General features: G+C 42.3%; 1 protein-coding gene across 1 annotated transcript in view; it reads left to right on the forward strand.

The window, feature by feature from the left end:
• LanA (laminin subunit alpha) overlaps window positions 1-24,173 on the forward strand; it is a 389,558-nt gene that overhangs the window by 27,009 nt on the left and 338,376 nt on the right. The window contains exon 2 of the mRNA XM_067152600.2: window positions 13,731-13,877. Coding sequence (XP_067008701.2) covers window positions 13,731-13,877 — 147 coding nt within the window. The remainder of the gene's footprint in view (window positions 1-13,730; window positions 13,878-24,173) is intronic.

Below are 24,173 nucleotides of genomic sequence, written 5' to 3' on the forward strand. Positions count from 1 at the left end.
GATTAGGAAGTAAATTAGAGTGGGCGCGACTCTGTTGTTTGGGTCTGCGATAAGCAGGACAAAGTCTACACTAACCAGGGCTGTCCTGACTCCTAGCGATATGTGATTTCAGTGTATAAATAATTAGAAGTCTGACATCTCGAGCAGCTAAACATATGTATGTATGTTTAGTCCTCAGCCCGAAGGCTGGTTGGATCCTCAACAGTTCCGCCATAAGCTGTCATAGATGGCCTAGGCATCACTGAAGAGGCGTACTAGGGAAATAAGGAGTGAGGTAGTTTCCCGTTGCTTTCCTCACCGAGTCAGAAGTTGCTAGTACATATCAGTCTGCCAAGCCCACTGAAATGCAAGCACCAACTGACCCTATGAGCAATATTTTCACACCATTCATAGCAGGGACTGGCTGCAGAAGGAATGGCATTACTAGCATCACTCATACCTCAGTCACTTTCATATTGTCAAAGCCAAGGATAAAGCTGAGACAGATCAATGAAAGTAACAAAATTGCTCTAGCCCATACCAGAAGATATAGTGCACTGCAAGCACTAGGTCCTGCCAGCAAAGGCACGCTAAACATATATTCATGAGCATACTACAAAGTATATTTTTGTTTTATTATGGCCTTCGCCCTTAGGACATTTGACCATCAACAATGTACAACAGTCTACATAAAAGAGAATAAACAATTGGACAACAAGGTAAAATACATATAGAATGACAAAAAAAGAGCGTAGAACAGAGCAGAAAAAACCAACACAGTTATTTCTTTAGATATTTACACCAGTTTTCGTCAAGTAATTTCTAATTGCAGTGTACATACGTACAGGTACACTGATGGAGATAAGCGTTCACGCGGCAGTAGATACATTTGACATATGCACATATTGGCAATAGTAATTGCTTTCTTATGATACATATCTAAAAGAAATATGTTTCGTTTATAACTGTATATTTTGTTACAGAATGCACATTCTTATAAGAAAATTTTCTTTCTTAATCTGTTTACCCTCCAGGGTTGGTATTTCCCTCGGACTCAGCGAGGGATTCCACCTCTACCGCCTCAAGGCAGTGTGTCGGGGCGTGAGACTTTTCGGTCAGGGGATGAAACTGGGGAGGAAGATCAGTACCTCGCCCAGACGGCCTCACCTGCTATGCTGAACAGGGGCCTGCTGGGGGGAATGGGAAGATTAGAAGGGATAGACAAGGAAGGGGAAAGGAACCGGATGTGGCCTTAAGTTAGGCACCATCCCGGCATTTGCCTGAGAGTAGTGGGAAACCACGGAAAAGCACTTCGAGGATGGCTGAGGGGGGAATCGAACCCTCCTCTACTCAGTTGACCTCCCGAGGCTGAGTGGACCCCGTTCCAGCCCTCGTACCACTTTTCAAATTTTGTGGCAGAGCCGGGAATCGAACTCGGGCCTCTGGGGGGTGGCAGCTAAAACTACTACACCACAGAGACGGACACTTAAAAGAACTGCTTTGCTAAAAAAAATAAAGGTAGTCTTCTAGTCTTTTCATGGGTGGACATAAATGTTCCCACAACAACTTAAGCTACATGTTTGTCACCATTTGTGTACGGTTTAACTTCTTAAAAGTGTTGGGCGTTGAACCTACTAATTTTCTTGTGACTTCTTCAGCAATAGTATTCCATTCTTGCCGAAGCAATTCTTTCAGCTGGTTTTTGCTGGATATATGGTGCTTTCTGAGTCGTCGTTCGAGTTCATCGCATACATGTTCAATGGGATTAAGGCCGGGGGACTGGGGAGGGGTTTTCAATATATTATAAGTAATCCAATAACGAACATTATTAGCAGTACGGTTCAGATAGTTGTCCTGCCCGAAAGTAGTAATCAGCCTGTAGACCCAATTTGTGGGTACCATGTCGTAAATGTTTTTCAAAATACCAAATAAACATACTGGTCCATGGTTCCATCTACAGTATAAACACTAGGTTCGCAGCACCTGAAGCCGTCATGCTCCTCCACACCGCAGAACCTCCACCACCGTGTTTAACTGTATCCCGGAGGTTGGCTGTTTCAAACGCTGTATTCATTTTCCTCCACACCGACATTCTTCCATCATGGCGGAAAATGTTAAGTCTGTTTCATCTGAAAAAAAGAACTTATTTCCAGAAGTCGTCATCCTTCATGATGTACTCTTGAGCAAATGCCAATCTCTTTTTTTCTTTACTGGACTGATAAATGGCTTCCTCGTGGGACTTCGGGCATGATACCCAGTACAGTACTTTTGTATCCATCTCTTGGCACAGGCCAGAGTAAAGTGTAGCTTCCACCGAAGTCCCAGTCAGCATCCATGGCTGTGACAATATGGAAGCTGCTGGGGTATGGGTGGTGCTAAGTAATGACATTCAGAGCACGACTGTGCATCTGAGTGTTATGAAAGGTGTTGCTCATAGGGTCAGTCGTGCTGCAATAGCACTTTCTGACCCAGTGAGGAAAGCAATGGCAAACTACCTCACTCCTCGTCTTGCCTAGTACGCCTCATTTTGGTGCTGCCATTGGTTTTTGCGGTTTCCATATAACCGCATAACCTTTGGTGGTGCTATTTGAGGATCCAAACAGCCTCTGGGCTGATGACCTAACAGACACTCCTGAAGTTCTGCTGCAATTACAGAAGATGATATTTTCGGAGGCCTTTGCATGGTCCTAATTACCATCTTCTCTTAATCACTAGTAGCCAATCCACTTCTAATGTAAACAATGTTCAAGTCAGGGGCCTGTTCCACGAACGAACTTTGCAACTTTGCAACTTTGCACTTTTCACTTTGCAAGCTAAATCTGAAAAGTGATGGCGGAACAAAATCTGAACTGAAAAGTGCAAAGTGAAAAGTTCCAAAGTTCGTTCGTGGAACAGGCCCCAGAACTAATGCGTACTACTCTGTATTGTTGATAGCTTTCATCGCTGTGTGTATAGACTTGTCTAGGCATACCACCACTCCTCGGCCTTATTTTCTTCATCTCTTCATGAATGATCAAGATTTTACTGTACGTATTTTAGCGTGTGTATATTTTATGTATCGTTTCATTTCATGATGGATCGAACAATGTACGCCGTTTCTACCCTGACTGTTTTGTACTGACTAATGAGTCAATGGGTCCGTCTCTGTAGGTCTCCGGTTGCCAGTAAGAGGTGGATGTGTGTTGGAAAGAGATTCTGAAGGTACACGAGGGTTTCGAGCAATTCTGTACGATTGGATATACAGTAGTACTTCTACTGCACACGAAGATGATGTGGTTCAGATCTCCTCTGTGCTGATTGAAGGACTCCAATCCTGTTGAGGTGTATGGGGAATGGTTGAATCCCATCCGGATGATGGTGTTTACTTTGTCTCTGGCCCATCTGACGTCTTGATACCATGGCTTGTGTGGGCTGAATGTTGACTAGTCCTGTTCCACAGAGCTGTCCATTCAACGTAAATTTTCCTTCTGCTATTTACATAAATCAATCAATCAATCAATCAATCAATCAATCAATACTGATCTGCATTTAGGGCAATCGCCCAGGTGGCAGATTCCCTATATTTTCCTAAATGATTTCAAAGAAATTGGAAATTTATTGAACATCTCCCTTGGTAAGTTATTCCAATCTCTAACTCCCCTTCCTATAAATGAACATTTGCCGCAGTTTGTCCTCTTGAATTCCAACTTTATCTTCATATTGTGATCTTTCCTACTTTTATAAACGCCACTCAAACTTATTCGTCTACTAATGTCATTCCACACATCTCTCCGCTGACAGCTCGGAACATACCACTTAGTCGAGCAGCTCTCCTTCTTTCTCTCAGTTCTTCCCAACCCAAACTTTGCAACATTGTTGTAACGCTACTCTTTTGTCGCAAATCACCCAGAACAAATCGAGTTGCTTTTCTTTGGATTTTTTCCAATTCTTGAATCAGGTAATCCTGGTGAGGGTCCCATACACTGGAACCATACTCTAGTTGGGGTCTTATCAGAGACTTATATGCTCTCTCCTTTACATCCTTACTACAACCCCTCAACACCCTCATAACTATGTGCAGAGATCTGTACCCTTTATTTACAATCCCATTTATGTGATTACCCCAATGAAGATCTTTCCTTATATTAACACCTAGATACTTACAATGATCCCCAAAAGGAACTTTCACTCCATCAACGCAGTAATTAAAACTGAGAGGACTTTTCCTATTTGTGAAACTCACAACCTGACTTTTAACCCCGTTTATCAATATACCGTTGCCTGCTGTCCATCTCACAACATTATCGGGGTCACGTTGCAGTTGCTCACAATCTTGTAACTTATTTATTACTCTGTACAGAATAACATCATCCGCAAAAAGCCTTACCTGTGATTCCACTCCTTTACTCAAATAATTTATGTATATATAAGAAAACATAAAGGTCCGATAATACTGACTTGAGGAATTCCCCTCTTAATTATTACAGGGTCAGATAAAGCTTCACCTACTCTAATTCTCTGAGATCTATTTTCTAGAAATATAGCAACCCATTCAGTAACTCTTTTGTCTAGTCCAATTGCACTCATTTTTGCCAGTAGTCTCCCATGATCCACCCTATCAAATGCTTTAGACAGGTCAATCGCGATACAGTCAATTTGACCTCCTGAATCAAAGATATCTGCTATATCTTGCTGGAATCCTACAAGTTGAGCTTCAGTGGAATAACCTTTCCTAAAACCGAACTGCCTTCTATATGCACATCAGTGCAGGGGAGGCGTAGTGAAGAAGGCGAAATTGAGCGTTCGATTTTGGCTCACAAACCTCCTGTGGGTGGATGAGATAGAATACATTCACGTTATTCCCTGCCTGTCGTAAAAGGCGGCTAAAAGGAGACCCAAGGGCTTTTGTGTTGGGAGCTTGGGTGGGCGACCACTGGTCCCCTAGCTGAGTATGGCATTGATTCCACTTACTTGTATCAGGGTCAACTTTTGTATTCGACCTCCCTTGGTCAACTCTTGTTCTTTTCCGAGTCCCGACAGTTTGCGAGGCCTAGAGAGTCTTTCATTTTTAACGCCGATACCTTCATTCTTCGAAGTGTCGGACCTCTTCTGGTTAGTGTTAACAGAGGATGGTTGTCTAGTTGTATTTCTCTTAAAACCACAACCACCGGGCGAGTTGGTCGTGCTGTGAGCTTGCGTCCGGGAGATAGTGAGTTCGAACCCAACTGTCGGCAGCGCTGAAGATGGTTTTCCGTGGTTTCCGACTGTCGGCAGCCCTGAAGATGGTTTTCCGTGGTTTCCCATTTTCACACCAGGCAAATGTTGGGGCTGTACCTTAAGGCCACGGCCGCTACCTTCCCAATCTAGCCTTTTCCCTTCGTTGCGTCGCCGAAAACCTTCGATGTGATAGTGTGACTTTAAACCACTATAAAAAATCAAAGAAAGAAAGGAGGAAGAGGAGTTAGAACGGGAGTTGAAATGGTTATATCTTCAAAACGATCAGCTGTATTCAGAATAATGGTTGAAACACAACGACATTTAATTTTTAATGTTTTATGTTATGCCAGCGTTTTTGACAGATCCAAACTTGATTTATGTAATAGCGAATGACCTTGGAAGTTGTACCACTGTGCATTTTGAAATTACACTCTTGGGATCCAGAGACAGACACTACCTCCAATATTTGGAGGGCGATTGGCCTTCTGACTCCAACTTGGCAAGTTCGATCCTGGTTCAGTCCGGTGGTATTTGAAGGTGCTCAAATACCTCAGCCCCGTGTCGGTAGATTTACTAGCATGTAAAAGAACTCCTTAATATTTATTTGTCGTAAGTCTGTACAGAGTTCTCCTCCACATTCAACAAACACTATGCATGAATTGAATAAATGAATGATTGCAAGAATGAAGGAATGATTGCGTGACTGAATTGTATTCATGTGTGCATCAATGAATAAACACTTCCTCCCAGTCACGGCTAACCACCGATTGAGGAGAGAGCATTCCTAATGAAGGAGTCGATGGATAAATGCATGGATGAATTTATGAATGAATGCATGAATGGATTAATTAAATGCACTCGGCCTATAGCTACGAAGCACCCGCAGCTACGGAGAGACTATCCCATTCAGAATAATGAATGAATGAATGAATGAATGAATGAATATAATTCATGCATGCATGAAGAGCAAAGGTATATCTTCACTCCCAGTAACGGATAACCAGTAAGTGCGGAGGGAGCCCTCATTATTGAACGAATGAGTGAATGAGTGAATTAATGTTCTCATCCTACATCTACGGAACCCCAGCACCTGAGGAAGAAACATTCCATCTGTTGGTTCCAGACCCATTACATGAAATTTAATAATTAATTACAATATGGAGTGCTAACAACAACGATAATACAATAATATTGATACGAATACTCACTATACTAACTACCACTATTCACAGATTCTTAACTAACCGATTCATAACTCAAACATCTATCCGTAGTCTGTTCTACCCGCATTACAGGATCTTGCAACTTTCTTCTATATAAATGTCTAATAATAATTAATAACCTAATGAGATTACTAGGATTAAACCACTCTTTGCTTATCATCCTAATAATTCTATAGCCGTAAAAAAACTCCTGCGGGACAAAATTCTGGCACCGCAGCGTCTTCTAAAACCGTCAAAAGTAGTTAGTGGGACGTAAAAACATTATTATTACTATTATTATTATTATTATTATTATTATTATTAATTAGTTCTATATATCTTATCATGCAGTAATTAAAAACTATGTAAATCATCGTCACCTAGGTATCCCTTTGCTTCTCCAACCATCTATACTTGAGTTCTTTATTCTTCTATCTAATCTGTCCTTCTCCTCCTGACATAACCCAATCACTTACACAAGTGCTTACGCACGGTTTCGTCCATCAATTTATTTTCTAATTTAGTCTTTAACACCTTATTGCAAATACCCTATAACCATTGTACCAGCAATCATTCTCGATATTATCATATTCCTTACTTTTAGCTTATGTATAAGATATGACGTAAAGTCGGTCTGAAAACTTATCGCTGTAAGCGTAATGTCGTCCGAGTTCACTTCTTTCTTACAGAATATCACTGATTGCAGCAGCTTTACTACACCTTCATTCAGTTTCACCTAGTACACCTTCTGGTGTGGGCTAGAACAATTTTGTTACTTTCATTGATTTGTCTCTGACTTATCCTTTGTTTAACAATATGGAAGTAACTGAGGTATGAGCGATGCTAGTAATGCCATTCCTAATCCAGCCAGTCCCTGCTATGAATGGTGTGAAAATGTTGCTCATAGGGTCGATTGGTGCATGTATTTCAGTGGGCTTGGCAGACTGGTAAGTAATAGCAACTTCTGGCTCAGTGAGGAAAGTAACGGGAAACTACCTCACTCCTCATTTCCATAGTACGCCTCTTCAGTGATGCCTAGGCCATATGTGACAGCCAATGGGGGAGCTGTTGAGGATCCAACCAGTCTTCGGGCTGAGGACTAAGCATACCAACATATTGAGAGAACAAACTACATGAAGGGCCGTGGCCTACCAAGCGACTGCTGCTCAGCCCGAAGGCCTTCAGATTACAAGATGAGGCATTGTCAGTGCATCGGGAGATAGTGGGTTCGAGCCCCACTGTCGGCAGCCCTGAATATGGTTTTTTTGTGTTTTCCCATTTTCACACCACAAATGCCGGGGCTGTGCCTTAATTAAGGCCACGACCGCTTCCTTCCAATTCCTAGGCCTTTCCTATCCCATCGTCGCCGCAAGACATATCGGTGTCGGTGCGACGTAAAGCAAATAGCATTGTCAGTGCGACGAATCCTCTCGCTCGTTATTCTTGGCTTTCTAGACCGAGGTCGCCATCTCACCATCAGAGGCCCCGGGGGCTCTTAACTTATTGAGATGAAAATCCATGGCCTGACCGAGAATTGAACCCGGGGCCTCCGGATGAGAAGCAGGTACGCTATCCCTAGACTGCGGGACCGGCAGTTGAGATAATATACATCCTAAACACTTGTACTGTAAGTATTCATCGGATACGGTTTTGAATTCCTGACCTGACAGCCTTCTTCTCTATAGGCGTCATTTTTTTTTTTTTTTTTTTGCTAGGGGCTTTACGTCGCATCGACACAGATAGGTCTTATGGCGACGATGGGACAGGCAAGGCCTAGGAGTTGGAAGGAAGTGGCCGTGGCCTTAATTAAGGTACAGCCCCAGCATTTGCCTGGTGTGAAAATGGGAAACCACGGAAAACCATCTTCAGGGCTACCGATAGTGGGATTCGAACCTACTATCTCCCGGATGCAAGCTCACAGCCGCGCGCATCTACGCGCACGCCCAACTCGCCCGGTAGGCGTCATTTTAGACATGGAAAAGCTAATTTTCATATTATATAAACTTCACAGAAAAAACATAAAAGTGCAAAAAATACGATTAGAATAAAAGAAAAAATGAAAACAGTATTGAGAAATGAGATATGATTAATTCCCCGCGGTATTTGTTGGTGTCAACTAAAAATCTACATCAAATAAAATTAATTAAACCACGTTCATCCCCTTCCGCAGCCCGTGCGAAGATCGAATACTTAAGCAATTTCATAAGAAGCTATCCCTTGCTGGATTTTGTTTCCCCGAAGCGATGTGTAAGGATTTCTAGCTGTGCGAATGCTCTTCTGCAAATGAAATAAGCGAAACTTTACTCCCCGCTACCCTCCATCCTCTGGAGCGAGCTCACTATCCGCCTGCACACACATCCGCTTTCTTAAAGACCCCGCTCCAGGGGTGTCCACGGTAACGTAGTGCACTTGTCCGTCGAACTGAAATGGCTTGGAAATGCAATATTCCCTTGAGTGTACTGTGCCATTATGATACAATATTTCTCCTCAGATGACTGTTCGTACTCCGAGCTCACTGCATCCTGCCATCCTGATAAAAATACACATCACCGGGCGAGTTTGTCGTGCGGTTAGGGGAGCGCAGCTGTGAGTTTGCATCCGGGAGATAGTGGGTTCGAACCCCACTGTCGGCAGCCGTGAAGATGGCTTTCCGTGGTTTCCCATTTTCACACCAGGCAAATGCTGGGGCTGTACCTTAATTAAGGCCACGGCTGCTTCCTTCCTACTCCTAGGCCTTTCCTATCCCATCGTTGTCATAAGACCTATCTGTGTCGGTGTGACGTAAAGCCACAGTTGCCCCCCTCCCCCCACCTGTGGACGGGAGTGATAGAGTACACCACGGTATATCCTGCTTATCTTCAGGGGTTCTCAACTCGGGAGCGTGGGTCGACCATCACGGGCCCCCGAGCTGAGTATGGCATTGCTTTCACTTGTTTCAGCCTCCTTGCTTTCATCCTTCCCAATTCTTTTCTGTTCCGTCCCCGACGGTATTAGGTTTGCGAAGCCTAGAGTGTCTTTTACCGAGCGAGTGGCGTCAAACAATGAATGATTTATCAGTATCGTTTTTCTTTATTTATCCTTTCACATAAATGATTCACGAATTAAACTTTTTATGAATAACTTTAGGAAATGATTAATGCGAAATTAAAGCGGTGGAGTCAGCTCCATTTCGCGAAATAACGCGAAAATTTGTTTGCTCTTCGCGAAATCCAACATAATTTAATGCGAAAAAATCATGCCCCTAACTATTATTATAGTATACTCGAACGAAGTTCAATTCCCCCAATGGAGCAGACGTGCTGGCAAAATGCCTGAATGTGAGGAGTGAACTAGGAAGGGCCGATGTACATCTGGCGGTGACGTGTTTAAGGTGGGGTTAAGTGTGCGAGTCCTCCCCCGTTTATTCCACAATGACATCAACATAAGACTATTATGTCGCTAACTGGTGGGCATCGTACACGTTATTTATAGACTGCGACAGTTATGTCCACAAAACTGAAGGAGAATGGTGCGTTTGCATCTGGAGCGAATATCAGTGGAGAGCAATGGGAAGGGAAGGGAGTGTCTGCTACTAGTGTTCTAATCTCTGATTAACTAAGAATTGCGGAACAGGTTAGCTCTGTACTCGGGAGGCATATGGGTTCGAATCATCCGTCGGCCATCCTTGCAGTTTTTGTTGTTGTTGGTGGTGGTTTCCCATTTTCATTTCCAGGCAAATGCCCGAATAGTACTTTTCTCAAGGCCGCACCTACTTCATTCCCAGTATCCAGTGTTCGGGAGATAGTGGGTTCGTACCCCACTGCCGGCAGCCCAGAAGATGGTTTTCCGTGGTTTCCCATTTTCACACCAGGCAAATGCTGGGGCTGTACCTTAAGGCCACGGACGCTTCCTTCCCACTCCTAGCCCTCTCCTGTCCCATCGTCGCCGTAAGACCTATCTGTGTAGGTGCGACGTAAAAAAAAAAAAAAAAAAAAAAAAAACTTCACTCCCATCCCTAACTAACCTAACCCCGTGGCACTACAGCCGTTGAAGGACCTTGGCCTACCAAGCAACCGCTGTTCAGCCCGAAGGCCTGCTGGTTACGAGGTGTCGTGTGGTGAGCACGACGAATCCTCTGGGCCGTTATTTTTGGCTTTCTAGACCGGGGCAGCTATCTTACCATCAGATAGCTCCTCAATTCTAATCACGTAGGCTGAGTGGACCTCGAACCAGCCCTCAGATCCAGATAAAATTCCCTGACCTGGCCGGGGATCGAACCCGGAGCCTCCGGGTAAGAGGCAGGCAGGCTACTCCTACACCACGTCATTCCCATCCCTAGACTGTAAAATTACACCTACACCCGCGGACAACACTAACAGCGGTACACATATTTCAACCCCATGTGTGGTGATGATTATTGTCTGAATAGTAATTATTTCTTTCTTTCTTAATGAATTAATAAATAATTAATCTGTTTACCCTCCACGGTTGGTTTTCGAACTCAGCGAGGGATCTCACTTCTACCGCCTCAAGGGCAGTGTTCTGCAGTGTGAGAGTTTGGGTCGGGGATATAACTGGGGAGGAGGAACAGTACCTCGCCCAGGTGGCCTCACCTGCTATGCTGAACAGGGTCCTTGTGGGGGGGGGGATGGGAATATTGGAAGGGATAGACAAGGAAGAGGGAAGGAAGCGGCCGTGGCCTTAATTTATGTACCATCCCATCATTTGCCTGGAGGAGAAGTTGGAAACCACGGAAAACCACTTCGAGGATGGCTGAGGTGGGATTCGAACCTACCTCTACTCAGTTGACCTCCCGAGGCTGAGTGGACCCCGTTCTAGCCCTCGTACCTCTGTTCAAATTTCGTGGCAGAGCCGGGAATCGAACCCGGGTCTCCAGGGGGTGGCAGCTAATCACGCTAACCACAACACCACAGAGGCAGTCCTGAATAATAATATTATTTATTTTACGTCCCACTAAATATAATTTTTCGGTTTTTGGAGACGCCAAGGTGCCGGAATTTTGTTCCTGAGGAGGTCTTTAACGTGCCAGTAAATCTACCGACACGAGGCTGACGTATTTGAACACCTGCAAATACACCGGGCTGAGTCTGGATCGAACCTGCCAAGTTGGGTTCAGAAATGGTTTTAAGAGGAAGTACAATTAAGCAACCGTCGGGGTCGGAAAAGGACAAGAGTTACGAAAGGAGGTCGGATAGGATCGATGGAAGTGAGGAGACTGGCGCAAGTAAGTGGAAGCAATGCCAGGACTCAGCTAAGGGCTTCGTGGTCGCCAAAACAAGTTAAGAGCCTAGTGCAGCCCTTGTAAGGCAGACCCTGCGGCGAGGATCGGTGGCGGCACTTAAAAAATTGAAGGTATCGGCCGAAGAAAGACAAGGGCCACCAACAGCGTGAAAATTAAAAACTCCGTAAACCTCCAATACGTAATACCGTCGGGGTCGGAAAATAGTAAAAGTTGGCCAAAAGAGGTCGAATAAGAGAGATGAAAGTGAGGAGTAGAGGCAATAGCAGGACTCATCGAACGGCCTCGTGGTCGCCAATCCACGCTCCTAAGTTGAGTCCTTGGAGCCCCTTTTAGTAGCAGTCATTGATGGATGATCATGACCGAGAGACATGTACGATCATTTGATTTTCGCAAAGGGAAAAGTGGCTTCTTTTTATGACTTCTTGCCAGCAAAATAACATTCACCCGGTGACAGTTGTCAGAGCAGACTGACCGTTATTGCTAACAGTAGTGCGCGTATTTGTAAGTTACTGTACTCCTAACATTGGCCGATGTTTGAATCATTGAAATGACTCGTGAACCTGCCGATGACACTGGCATCGAAGAAGGGTTTGAAGAAACTGTACCAGTGACGAACCATACCTAGGGTTAATTTATTTAATTGACCTTTGTTGGAACACCATTTGGCCATCCTCCATGTACAAGGAACACTCACAGCACACATACAAAAATATAAATTGTCAGTGCAAAGTGCATATAAGAAATGAAAACCAAATCGTCCACATTAAAGTACATAACACTACACTGAATCTCTCTTCCGGCAGAAGAGGGGGGAGAACAAACAAAACGCTGGCAACAATGCGATGAGCACAAAGTCAAATTCTTATATCCTCGGTTCTCAAAAAGTCCATCACAGCATTGCGAACTGAATTGTTTTCACCTTGGAACACCAATGCAGCGCTGGTCGGGAACGGCATCTTTAGATAGATAGAAAGCGGCTACAAGAAGCATGGTAAAGGCCACACTTAAACAATATGTGGTTGAGATCTCCATCATCCTCATACTTGACATCGACAGCGCGGTGAATCCAAAACCCCTGTGCGATGCAGATGGGAAGGGAATGATCCATGATTGAGCCTCATTCAGATTACTGAAACCGTTAGACTTCGTGACAGTTGAAACTTATAATACCATGGCTTAGAATGGATATTGGGTTGTACGAGAGCATAAGCTCTACCTTTATGCAGTTGAGATGTTACCCATTCTGTAGACCATTTGTTACAACTTTATTGTCGAATAGTGGGAATGAAGTCCATCCATGGGGGTTGCAGTGCTATAAGTAGACCTTCCGATGCACCACGTTTGACTACTAGGCTACGTCAGCCTTTTCATTGCCAAAAATTCCACTATGTCCTTTGACTCAAAGAAATGCTATGGAGCAACCTGAAGAGCAGATGTTAAAAGCTCGCTTCGCGATGTCATAGAAGTAACCATGCGTTTGGAGATTCCACTGGAGATTTTGTAATTTCACACACCTCGGGTTTGGCAGTGATGGACGCGGCGCTGCGCTACGTCGACCAGTGCTCAGAAACGAGCCTCCTGTTTTAAAATCTAAGACTCCAGACAGTTTTTTAAAAGTTTTTTGCTACTTGTTTTACGTCGCACTGATACAGGCAGATCTTATGGCGACGATTAACAAGGACTAGGATTGAAAAGGAAGTGACCGTGGCCTTATTAATGTACAGCCCCAGCCTTTGCCTGGTGTGAAAATGGGAAACCTCGGAAGACCATCTTCAGGGCTACCAACAGTGGGGTTTGAACCCACCATCACACGAATGAAAGTTCACAACTGTGTGACGCAAACCGCGTGGCCAACTAGCTCGGTCTTTACATTTCCGTTTCTTCTAAACCTGGTGATATTATCCCAAACCTAACATAAGTATGTACCGGTACTATATTGTTTAAGCTTTTGTTTGTACTCATTAAACGATTTATTCATGCCTTATCCTTTTATTTGTTCTTATTTCTATGCAATCCGAGTTTTTTGTACCAGGTAGCGCCACCCCAATTAGCTCACTGTTTGTACTCACTTTTGTGTACTGTTGCCTGATGGCGCCTTCTTTTTGTTACAGGTGTGCGATGTGTGCGACCCCAACAGCGAGGACAAGAGACATCCTCCCGAGTACGCCATTGACGGGATGGAGACCTGGTGGCAAAGCCCTCCTCTGTCCAGAGGTATGAGCTATAATGAAGTCAACCTCACCATCGACTTGGGCCAGGTAAGTCAGTGTAATTTATCTCTTCTTCTGCCAACAGGTCACAGCCAAGGAATGTCATTCACAAAGTGAAACAGTATAATCGATAAAGTATTAATTAAAAACAGTAAGCAAAGCAATCATCACCGTACAGGCCATGAAGGCCCTTGGAGAGGTGGAAGGTAAAGGCTTCCACTATCCGTAACCTCGGCACTTGATGGGGTAGAGTGGTTAGCTCTACGCCCGGCCGCCTTTGCCTCCAAGGAATGAACCTAGTACACATGTTTGGTGTAGGCTGAGTGAACCTCAGGGCCATGTGCACCTCCGGAAGTGGAAATCTCGTTTCTTGAATTTTTCGACTTCCTGACGGGGAATCGAACCCACGCCCTTCCGGGTGAACCGAGCACGCCTTTACCGCCTCGGCCAGGCAGCCCAGTGTTCTCCCTAGGACCTTTTTAATGGGCGCAACGTCCAGCCGCTTTTACAGGCAGCCCGGCTAACATAACCTAGATATCTGCTGGTTAGATAATATTAATGCATATTTCAGTCATTGGGTGATCCAAATTAAAACGTAAATATGTTAATACGGTTTATTTAAAAGGTAAATCATTTTTGTCAGCATAATTGCATCAATTATCTCTCTATTCCGCATGACGTTTCAAACCCGTATGGGGAACCCCATAGTAACCGAGTGGTAACCCTCGGTGTTACATGATTATGAACGAGATGTAGAACACTAGAAGTTCAAAATACTCTGTTATGTCTTGTTCGTGATAATAACACTAAAATATTTCAATTATACAGTTAATGCTTACTGCGTGATATTACTGTTAATGCCCAGAGGGGAATAAATTGAAATTTTATTTTTTACGTAGTTTACATAAAAATCAGTCTGCAGAGATAAGAATCGAGGGATTTGAAAAAAAAGCAGCAATCCAGAAAGGAGTGAGGCAAGGCCGCAGTTTGTCCCCCCCCCCCCCTTCCTTTTCAATGCTTACATAGAACAGGCAGTAAAGGAAATCAAAGAGGAATTTGGAAAGGGAATCACAATCCAAGGAGAGGAAATCAAAACCTTGAGGTTTGCCGATGATATTATTATTTTATCTGAGACTACAGAAGATTTCGAGAAGCTGCTGAATGGTATGGACGAAGTCTTGGGTAAGGAGTACAAGATGAAAATAAATAAGTCCAAAACAAAAGTAACGGAGTGCAGTCGAACGAAGGCATATGGTGCAGGAAATATTAAATTAGGAAATGAAGTCTTAACGGAAGCAGATGAATATTGTTACTTGGGTAGTAAAATAACTAATGATGGCAAAATTGAGGAGGACATAAAATGCAGATTAACACAAGCAAGGAAGAGCTTTCTTAAGAAAATAAATTTGCTCACTTCAAACATTGATATCGGAATTAGAAAGATGTTTTTGAAGACTTTCGTGTGGAGCGTGACATTGTATGGAAGTGAAACATGGACGATACCTAGCTCAGAAAGGAGAATAGAAGCTTTTGAAATGTGGTGTTACAGAAGAATGCTGAAGGTGAGATGGATAGACCGAGCTCGATAGCTGCAGTCGTTTAAGTGCGGCCAGTATCCAGTATTCGGGAGATAGTAGGTTCGAACCCCACTGTCGGCAGCCCTGAAAATGTTTTTCCGTGGTTTCCCATTTTCACACCAGGCAAATGCTGGGGCTGTACCTTAATTAAGGCCACGGCCGCTTCCTTCCCACTCCTGGCCCTTCCCTATCCCATCGTCGCCATAAGACCTATCTGTGTCGGTGCGACGTAAGGCAACTAGCAAAAAAAGAAAAAGAAAGAAAAAAAAAGAGATGGATAGATCGAATCATGAATGAAGATATACAGAATCGAATTGGTGAGAGGAGATCGATTTGACTAAATTTGACGAGAAGAAGAGATAGAATGATAGGACACATCTTAAGACACCCAGAACTTGTTCGGTTGGTTTTTGAAGGAAGTGTAGTTGGTAAGAACAGTAGGGGTAGACTAAGGTAATGAATATGACAAGCAGATTAGAGCAGATGTAGGATGCAGCAATTACGTAGAAATGAAAAGGTTAGCACGGGATAGGATGGCATGGAGTGCTGCGTCAGACCAGTCTATGGACTGGTGACTCAAACAACGTAGTTTACTCCGACCGGCTACTCGTTCCTGCCACCCGGCTGACGAAAATTTCTGGGGAGAACATTGCAGCCCCTAATTAAAAACAGTAATTGTATAAAAATGATCTACCCTGATAATAAACAAGAGGATGCAATGTCAATCCATACAAGGTGTCAGAGAAAGTTATACCGGAAACGCGAGGGATGTCTAGAAAATGTATTTGCTACAATATGGTAGAGCAGTCAGCTTCCTGTTACCGTCCATAAGGATAAGAGTTAATTTTCCATTTTGCTTTACGTCCCTGTGTTTGTAAACATGTACAGGGTTTCTCTTATAAACTCAGACCGAACGTACGGTGTTTGTTCTCTGGGCTACGGCAGCTGCCTCAGCCCAACTTACGTCGCGCGTGACCGCCCTCCTTTAAGCGTGTATACAATCTTTTATGAAATCTTACCTTTTAAAAGATGCTGGAAGTGTCACCCTTCATAATGAGGCTTCATAAACATAATTACTATTTTCTGCACAACAGTAGCGAGAGTTATTCACACGACCATTAAGATGAAACCAGGCCTCATCCAAAATGAACACAAGCTGTGGGTCGAATAAACGATCATTCAGTGATGCAAGATACCACTCAAAATAACTCACTCTTGTGGCTGGATCAGCGGGTTTTAAACAATGGGTCCATGTAAACCTGTACGGTTTGATGTGTAGCAGCTTTGTAGCTCTGTGTGCAGAAGAAACCAGAAAGAACTCTTCTTGGGCGCGCGTGTTTTTATTGAGCACTGCGCCAGTAGTTTCATATTTATTTACAATTTCGTGAATCTGTGCTCATGAAGGTGTCATTTCACCAGGAATTTGGTGAACAAATGCATCATATCCCCGTCGAGCCGACTCGTACTTAAAATAACTTTTACATACGAAAATACGGTATTGTAATTATAACTGTCTCACCGTGTTAACAGCTGGGATTCAGACTGGCTGTTGATGCTAGGTCGAACACGTGCACGCTTCTTGCAAGGTCGAGAAGTATGCGCGCGCCTCCCGCACAGCTGCTCAGGTCTCGCAGAGTAGAAACGCCGCCGGGCGGTCTGGGTTTAGAAGGGAGACCCTGTATGTACTCAGTTCACATGGATGATCATCAGACAGACAACCACGTCACAGGTGACTGCTACTATGACACACTGCGAGTGTTTGTAAACGTCGGGTTACAAAATCAGTTCGTGTGCTTGTTATGCTTCACTCTTTCAGCTTTGTAGCGTTTGTCACAATAGGTTTCTTTCCCTTAGAACTGGAGTGACACGTATATACAGAAGAAAGCCACTTTTTACCTGTTGTACCTTACATAAAAATATTGCTTTACAAAGTACCTTCACAATACCTACTACACTATCCCCGAGAAATAAAAAAGTTTTCACGTATGCCTTGCAAATATTCTCTGCTATCCCGTATGATGACGATGATGATGATGATCACCCCCTGTGGGTGGGGGACGCAGACGAAGAATACACCCACGATATCCCCTGCCTGTCGTAAAAAAAGTGACTAAAAGGGGTGACCAAGGGATGATGAAATTAGAACCATGAGAATACTTGCGATTAGTACCATTACGTGCGGAACACCATGGGCCGACGTTATTTGCTACTAGTACCAGCTTGCGAGGAAAACCATCGGTCTACGTTACATAGGAGCAGTACCAGTATGCAAGAAAACACTACGGGTTTGGGCGTTGTTTGTGATAATGGTCATCATGTGTATTCCACCGGTCGGTTCCACTGTGTTCAGAATGGGTCTGCGTTATCTATGAGTGGTACCACTTTATGAGAAACACCATGGGTCTACGTTGCCTGTGATTAGTGCCAAGTGAGAAACACGACCAGTTTGGCTGGCGCCCGTGATTAGTACCACTAATGGAGGAACACAATGGGTCTGCGTTGCTTGTGAGTAGTACCGTTATGTGCAAAACATCATAGGTTTGTGTTGCCTGTGAGCAGTATTGGCGATTAAGGGGGCGACCACTTTTGTGGAGAAAAAATTACATCTTTATTCCATTTTAGCCAGCTAAACTTAGGAATTATAAGAAAAGCAATTTATGAAAGTCTGCTGTCTATGACCTAAATCTTTCCTTCAATTTATTTACATATTTAAAAAATACTCAGTGGAAATACGCACAAAATGTTATTCGATGCAACTAACCGATGGAGACTCGTGTAGCAGCGTGTGGAAGCGCGATTAGTATCTGTTGGCACAAAACCTTAGTTGCGTACATGTGTAATTGTTCCTTTGGTGAACGTTTATTATATAGTATTGCATCAAAATCTCAAAAAGAATATATTATTATTGCAGTTAAGTTGGTAAACTGTCAATGTTTATACTTCTATCGAATTCACTCCGAGAGCATCAAAAACTTATTTTTTTAGCTGTTGTTTCAATTTTGTTGTATACACCTCCCTCCCAACCTCGCTATATTCCGCAGGCCCCCGTTTCTATTTTGTTTTCTATAAATTTTTGTGGAACCTCCCCCCCCCCACTTCTAATTCCCAATCGCCGCTACGGTCTGTGAATGGTGTCATTGTGTGTGTCATACCATGGGTCTACATTACCTGTGATTAGTACCACCATGCGAGAAACACCATGAGTGTGAGTTACCTGTGATTTTGGACCCCTTAAGTTAAATGAATATCATCCCAGTAATGAAGGCATTATGAATAGGATCCACTGATTGTTTTGGTTTCACGATGATTTTTTTCATCGTCATCCGTTTTAGATTCTAGCCAGTGGATACATTTTGAAATTTATCGTATTCACAAAGACGCACACATGAAATGCTATCAATTGTGTACATTGTTATATTTACAAATTATATACACCGAAGAAGAAGAAGAAGAAGAAGACTGCCACATTAGCATGTCAACCAACTATTAACACAACATGAATTCACACACTTATTAACAACTCCTTACTAACAACTCAACTCTAATATCCACGGCTGTATTTTTATATACCTTGCCTGGCCAGGCTTCTAGAAAGGTATGACACAACATGTTTTCTCATATCTTCTCGAGTCTCCAATAACCTGTGAACAAATGGATAGAACATTCTATAAAACTCAGGTGACAAAGGTGCGTTGTTCTGGACTCTTACCCTGTGTTGAACAACATTACATTGGACTTATATATCGTATTTACAGGTAATAATAAATTATATACTATTAATTACGTGTTCTTACATTAAGTAGTCTTATTAATATACATAACAGCAGAAGTATCGTGACATAACCTCACATGTTTTGTTACACAAGACAGATCATACAATACACAAATAATAAATGATACGACCATGATTTATACCAAATAAAGTCCGTGCATTACTACGTAAATAATAATAATAATAATAATAATAATAATAATAATAATAATAATAATAACACCTACTAAACGAGCTCGATATTTCCACTATTTACCCATGAGTTTAGAGAATTGTTTCCAAGTCATACTAGTCCATTACACTTGCATCAAGTTTTAATTTTCGTTTCGTTCACCTCGCAGCATTAGGGGCCGATGATCTAGCTGTTAGGCTCTTTTAAACAACAAACATCATCATCATCATCTGATCTGCATTTAAGGCTGTCACCCAGGTTCCCTATCTGTTATTGACGTAGCCTTTTCTTAAATCACATCAAAGAAGTTGGAAATTTATCGAACATCTCCGGTAAATTATTCCATTCCCTAATTCCTTTTCCTCTAAACGCATATATGCCCCAATATGTCCTCTTAAACTCCAAACAAACCCCATATTATGACCTTTCCTACTTTGAAATACTCCATTCAAGCTGCGGTACTGCCAATGATCACGGTGCAACATCCTATGTACAAACTTCGTTGTCGCCACCAAGTCTTGTTCAAGCTGTCAACCTGTGGTGAAACATAAAAAGACTAAGGACTTCGTATGGGTAAAACAGTTTGTTAGGAGTTGTTAAACTGGAATTTTTTTTTTTTTAATAAATACACACATCCACTCTCGATTGAATCAGCACTGAAATAATAATAATAATAATAATAATAATAATAATAATAATAATAATAATAATAATAATTGTCTATCCATCTGTCTATGTAAAATCTTAAAATAAGGCACTACACTACAATGGTGAAACCGGAATTCCTATATGCAAGTGAATGCCTGGTACTAAATTATAGATTAGATAAATTTGAGGTACTAGAAGGGAGAGACACGAGACAAATCTTAGGCCCTGTGGAAACAAAAGAAGTATGGAAATTGAGATCTAATGATGAATTATATAGGAACATAGAAAACATAACAGAAACTATCAGAAAAAGGAGATTGCCATTTTTTGGACATATTACAGAATGGATGATTCCAGATTAACAAAAAGGATTTTCAGGTACCTTTGGGACAAAAAAAGGCAGTAACTAGCTTGATTCAAGAAGTAGAGAAAGATTTAGAAATAAATAATATAAGAGAAGAAGAAACTACGGGAAGAGAGATTTTTAGAAAGAGGGTAGTAAGTATGGAAGGATTCCAAGGAAGATTGAACAAGAAACCTGGTGCGAAGTAGTGCGAAGACAGAAAGAAACAGCACAGTGAAAGGATGAAAGAATATTGGAAGAAACGAAAGAGAAAACAGCAAAGTGTTTAGAATTGAAATTGGCACGTGATCCTTAGCAGGCCTAATCAGAAAGAAGAATAATCGTATGCCCCCCTCCCAACTTCCAAGTTGCATGGTCGCTGTTGCTATAGCACTAAACGCTGCTTCATATTCAGCTACAGTAAAAAAACCCTCTATAACGGACACCATCGGGACCGTAAAATGTTCGTTATACAGAGGTGTCCGCTCGAGAGAGGGAATGAAAAGGATGCCATTAAAATAAGTAGGGACGCAATAACTGTTGAAAATTAGTAGTGCCTTCTGTACAGGGTACTGTAAGTATTATATTTCTGCAATGAGCTGTACTCACATGAGAAAGTTGCTTTCTGGATCTCTCTAGTCAACCGTCTGAGCGTTTGAAATCTACGATACCTAATTCTGCCGCGATTTCTAAAGCTTTTGATTATACCTTTGGTCCTGGCATAAGGACATTCGGACTTCTTATTTTACCTAATCACTCTAGCGTTGGTTAGTCAATACGAGCTCTGCTACAGCGATGAAACCGTTTCATCCGCTGTTCGTTGCCATTTAAATGACATTTTTTGTTTAGTTCCTCTTGGTTTTCCACAATTTCTGCTGCCTTTGTCTATCTTAAACACTTTGGGCAGCTCATTTTATAATAATAAACTTTTACAGTTTCCTCGGAGCCCTGTTGAAACACACTAACTTAGCAACGTAAAACTGAATACATCAAAAGCCTACGAGTCATTTTAAAACTAACCTGACTATGAAAGTATGAATTCCAACATTGTCGAGCACTGCGGATCACAGAACTGGGGGTAAGAGTATAGACAATGTGTTTTGTACGCCGCAAGTGACAGTAACTGCAAATCTTGGAAGTACCGTATGTGCAAAAAGTGTGAATAAGGTACTACACTGCTGTCATAGAAAAAACGTGTAGGCACCCGAATTAATACGTTAATAAAGTTTGTCGTTTGTCCCACATAGAAACAAGCTGCTCCAAAATGTAGCTTATTTTATTACATGGCATGTTTAATTATGTGGAGTAGAGATTTTTGTCGCATCCAGTTAAACTTTTAACGCAGGTTGAACAAAAAATGTGCCAGTAATTTTTTCAATTTCCAACGGAGCGCTCATTTAGAAAATTAATAATTTTGAAAGTATTGATCTGATCGTTACCAAACTGTAATACGACTAAAGGAATTTAATGTTGATCTGTATACCAAGTTTTAATTTCATCTGATATTTGTGAAAATGGTTCTTATAAATTTTGTGACCTCTGTGGTGTAGTGGTTAGTGTGATTAGGTGTCACCCCGGGAGGCCCAGGTTCGATTTTCGGCTCTGCCACGAAATTTGAAAATTGGTACGAGGGCTGGAACGAGGTCCACTCAGCCTCGGGAGGTCAACTGAGTAGAGGAAGGTTCGATTCCCACCTCCACCATCCTCGAAATGGTTTTCCGTGGTTTCCCACATTTCCTCCAGGCAAATATCGGGATGATACCTAACTTAAGGCCACGGTCGCTTCCTTCCCTCTTTCTTGTCTATCCCTTATCTATCTATCGCCCCACCAGACCCCTGTTCAGCATAGTAGATGAGGCCGCCTGGGCGAGGTGCTGATCATCCTCGCCAGTTGTATCCCCCATCCGTAGTCTCACGCTCCAGGACACTGTCCTTGAGGCGGTAGAGACCCCTCGTTGATACCGAGGGAAAAACCATCCCTGGAGGGTAAACGGATTAAGAGAAGAGAGAAATTTTGTGAAACAACATTTTTTCGGTGATCATAGCCGTAAAAAAATCGGCTTGCTATGAAGCTCATGAGAATGTCGGGCTAAAATTAAAATTGCTTTTTGCCTGCATGCAATTCTTTATTTTATATTGATTTATATTTAATTGGGTGGTTCTGTGAGAAGAAAGCAGCGTACACTGTGTTCATAAAAAATCGGTGCAACACGAATGTATTTTGAAAACATCTGTCCGTTTAGGAAATCCCGCCTGGTGGCCATGATCGTTAGGGCATGAAGTCTGTATGGTCTGATACCGTGGTTATCCGGTTCGAGTTCCGTTGGTTGAAACAAATTTCACCATCAGAATGTTGGCCGGCACTAGTCACTAGATTACGTGCCAAAAGCCTTGATTACATTCCAGACCTCTCCGCATTGCTCATATGGAGTGAGGGCATATGACGCTGTTGATTGTGATTCGTCCGTCGGATGGAGACTTAAAGCTTTGAGCAGACCCCTTGGTGTTATTCGATAGAAATAGGCTACGTGCCGGCACCGGGTTTCACCCTCTCCTTACCTCATTATCATCATCATCTCACAACCAGCCGCGCACGTCGTCTATGGCCGTCAAATAGAAAGACGTGCACCAGGCGAGCCGAATATGTCCTCGGACGCTCCCGGCACTACAAGCGCCAAAGGCACTGAATAAATAACATGTTTAGGAGACGTTTCTTTGGAGTTTCTAGAGGGTATGAAGTGTTCATATTGGTGATGGCATAATCGAATACTTTTAATAATCGAAAAACCTCCATCCGATTAGTTAAATAATCGAATAAAATAATCGAGTGAGTTTCAAATATCATTTAAATAATCGAATAAATATGGGATGGATAATCGATTGAAATAAGCGAATAGATGAACTCTTATGAAAAATAGAAATATGCCTTTTTCCAAACGTATCCCCAAATGTTGATACTAAATGACTGAATTTTCTTAATAACATCACTTTTCATTCGCTTATTTCGAGAATGCAGTTCCGAATGAATAATCGAAAAAATAATCGAATGGAAAAGTTCACTATTCGATTGCCTCGTTCATTCGAATGAATAATCGAAAAATAATCGAATGGGAGATATAATCGAATAAGCCATTATTTTGTATTCGATTATCCCGTCACTAGTTCATATCCTTAACAGAGGATGTGTCCGTATAAGAGTGATAAATAGGGAACATGCATGATCCGGGGTTTTAATTAAAAATATGCTAATCTGATTCAAAATTGCATGCAGAATTCAAAAATGTGATCAGAATGTACAAATAATAACTCCAAACATGATAAAAATCTACGAAAATGTCACGTCACGCAAGTACGCGATCTCATTGGCCTGACGTCATCGTACAGGTTGACTGAATTAGCAGACGGAATAACACATAGTGTGCTGTGAGAAGCACGATACACTTCGCGTATTTCTACTTTACGTTAGTGTATAGTATGGTTAAATTCGAGGTCTATACATTGGATAATAATCTGAGTGGTATATTTTAGACTTAAAATGAATCCTGCGCAGACAGTGAGACAGAAAACTTATAAATGGTGTAGAGTTCCGATGTGCAATAGCACATCGCATACCATACCAAACAAATTGTTTATAAACGTTCGAAAGACGCTAAAACTAGGGAGAAATGGATTTTGGCGAGCTGGAGAAATGCTGGTGATTTATCGGAAAAGTCTACAGTTTATTTTTTTGAAGATTTTAACGTAAGATGAATTTGTTTGAATTTTCAAATCACTTTTCCATGTCAGCTGTTCTAGTGGTAAAACTTTAAATTTTAATGTATGGTGCTTTATT

Source organism: Anabrus simplex, chromosome 8, assembly GCF_040414725.1.
Source record: "Anabrus simplex isolate iqAnaSimp1 chromosome 8, ASM4041472v1, whole genome shotgun sequence".
Classification (NCBI taxonomy): domain Eukaryota; kingdom Metazoa; phylum Arthropoda; class Insecta; order Orthoptera; family Tettigoniidae; genus Anabrus; species Anabrus simplex.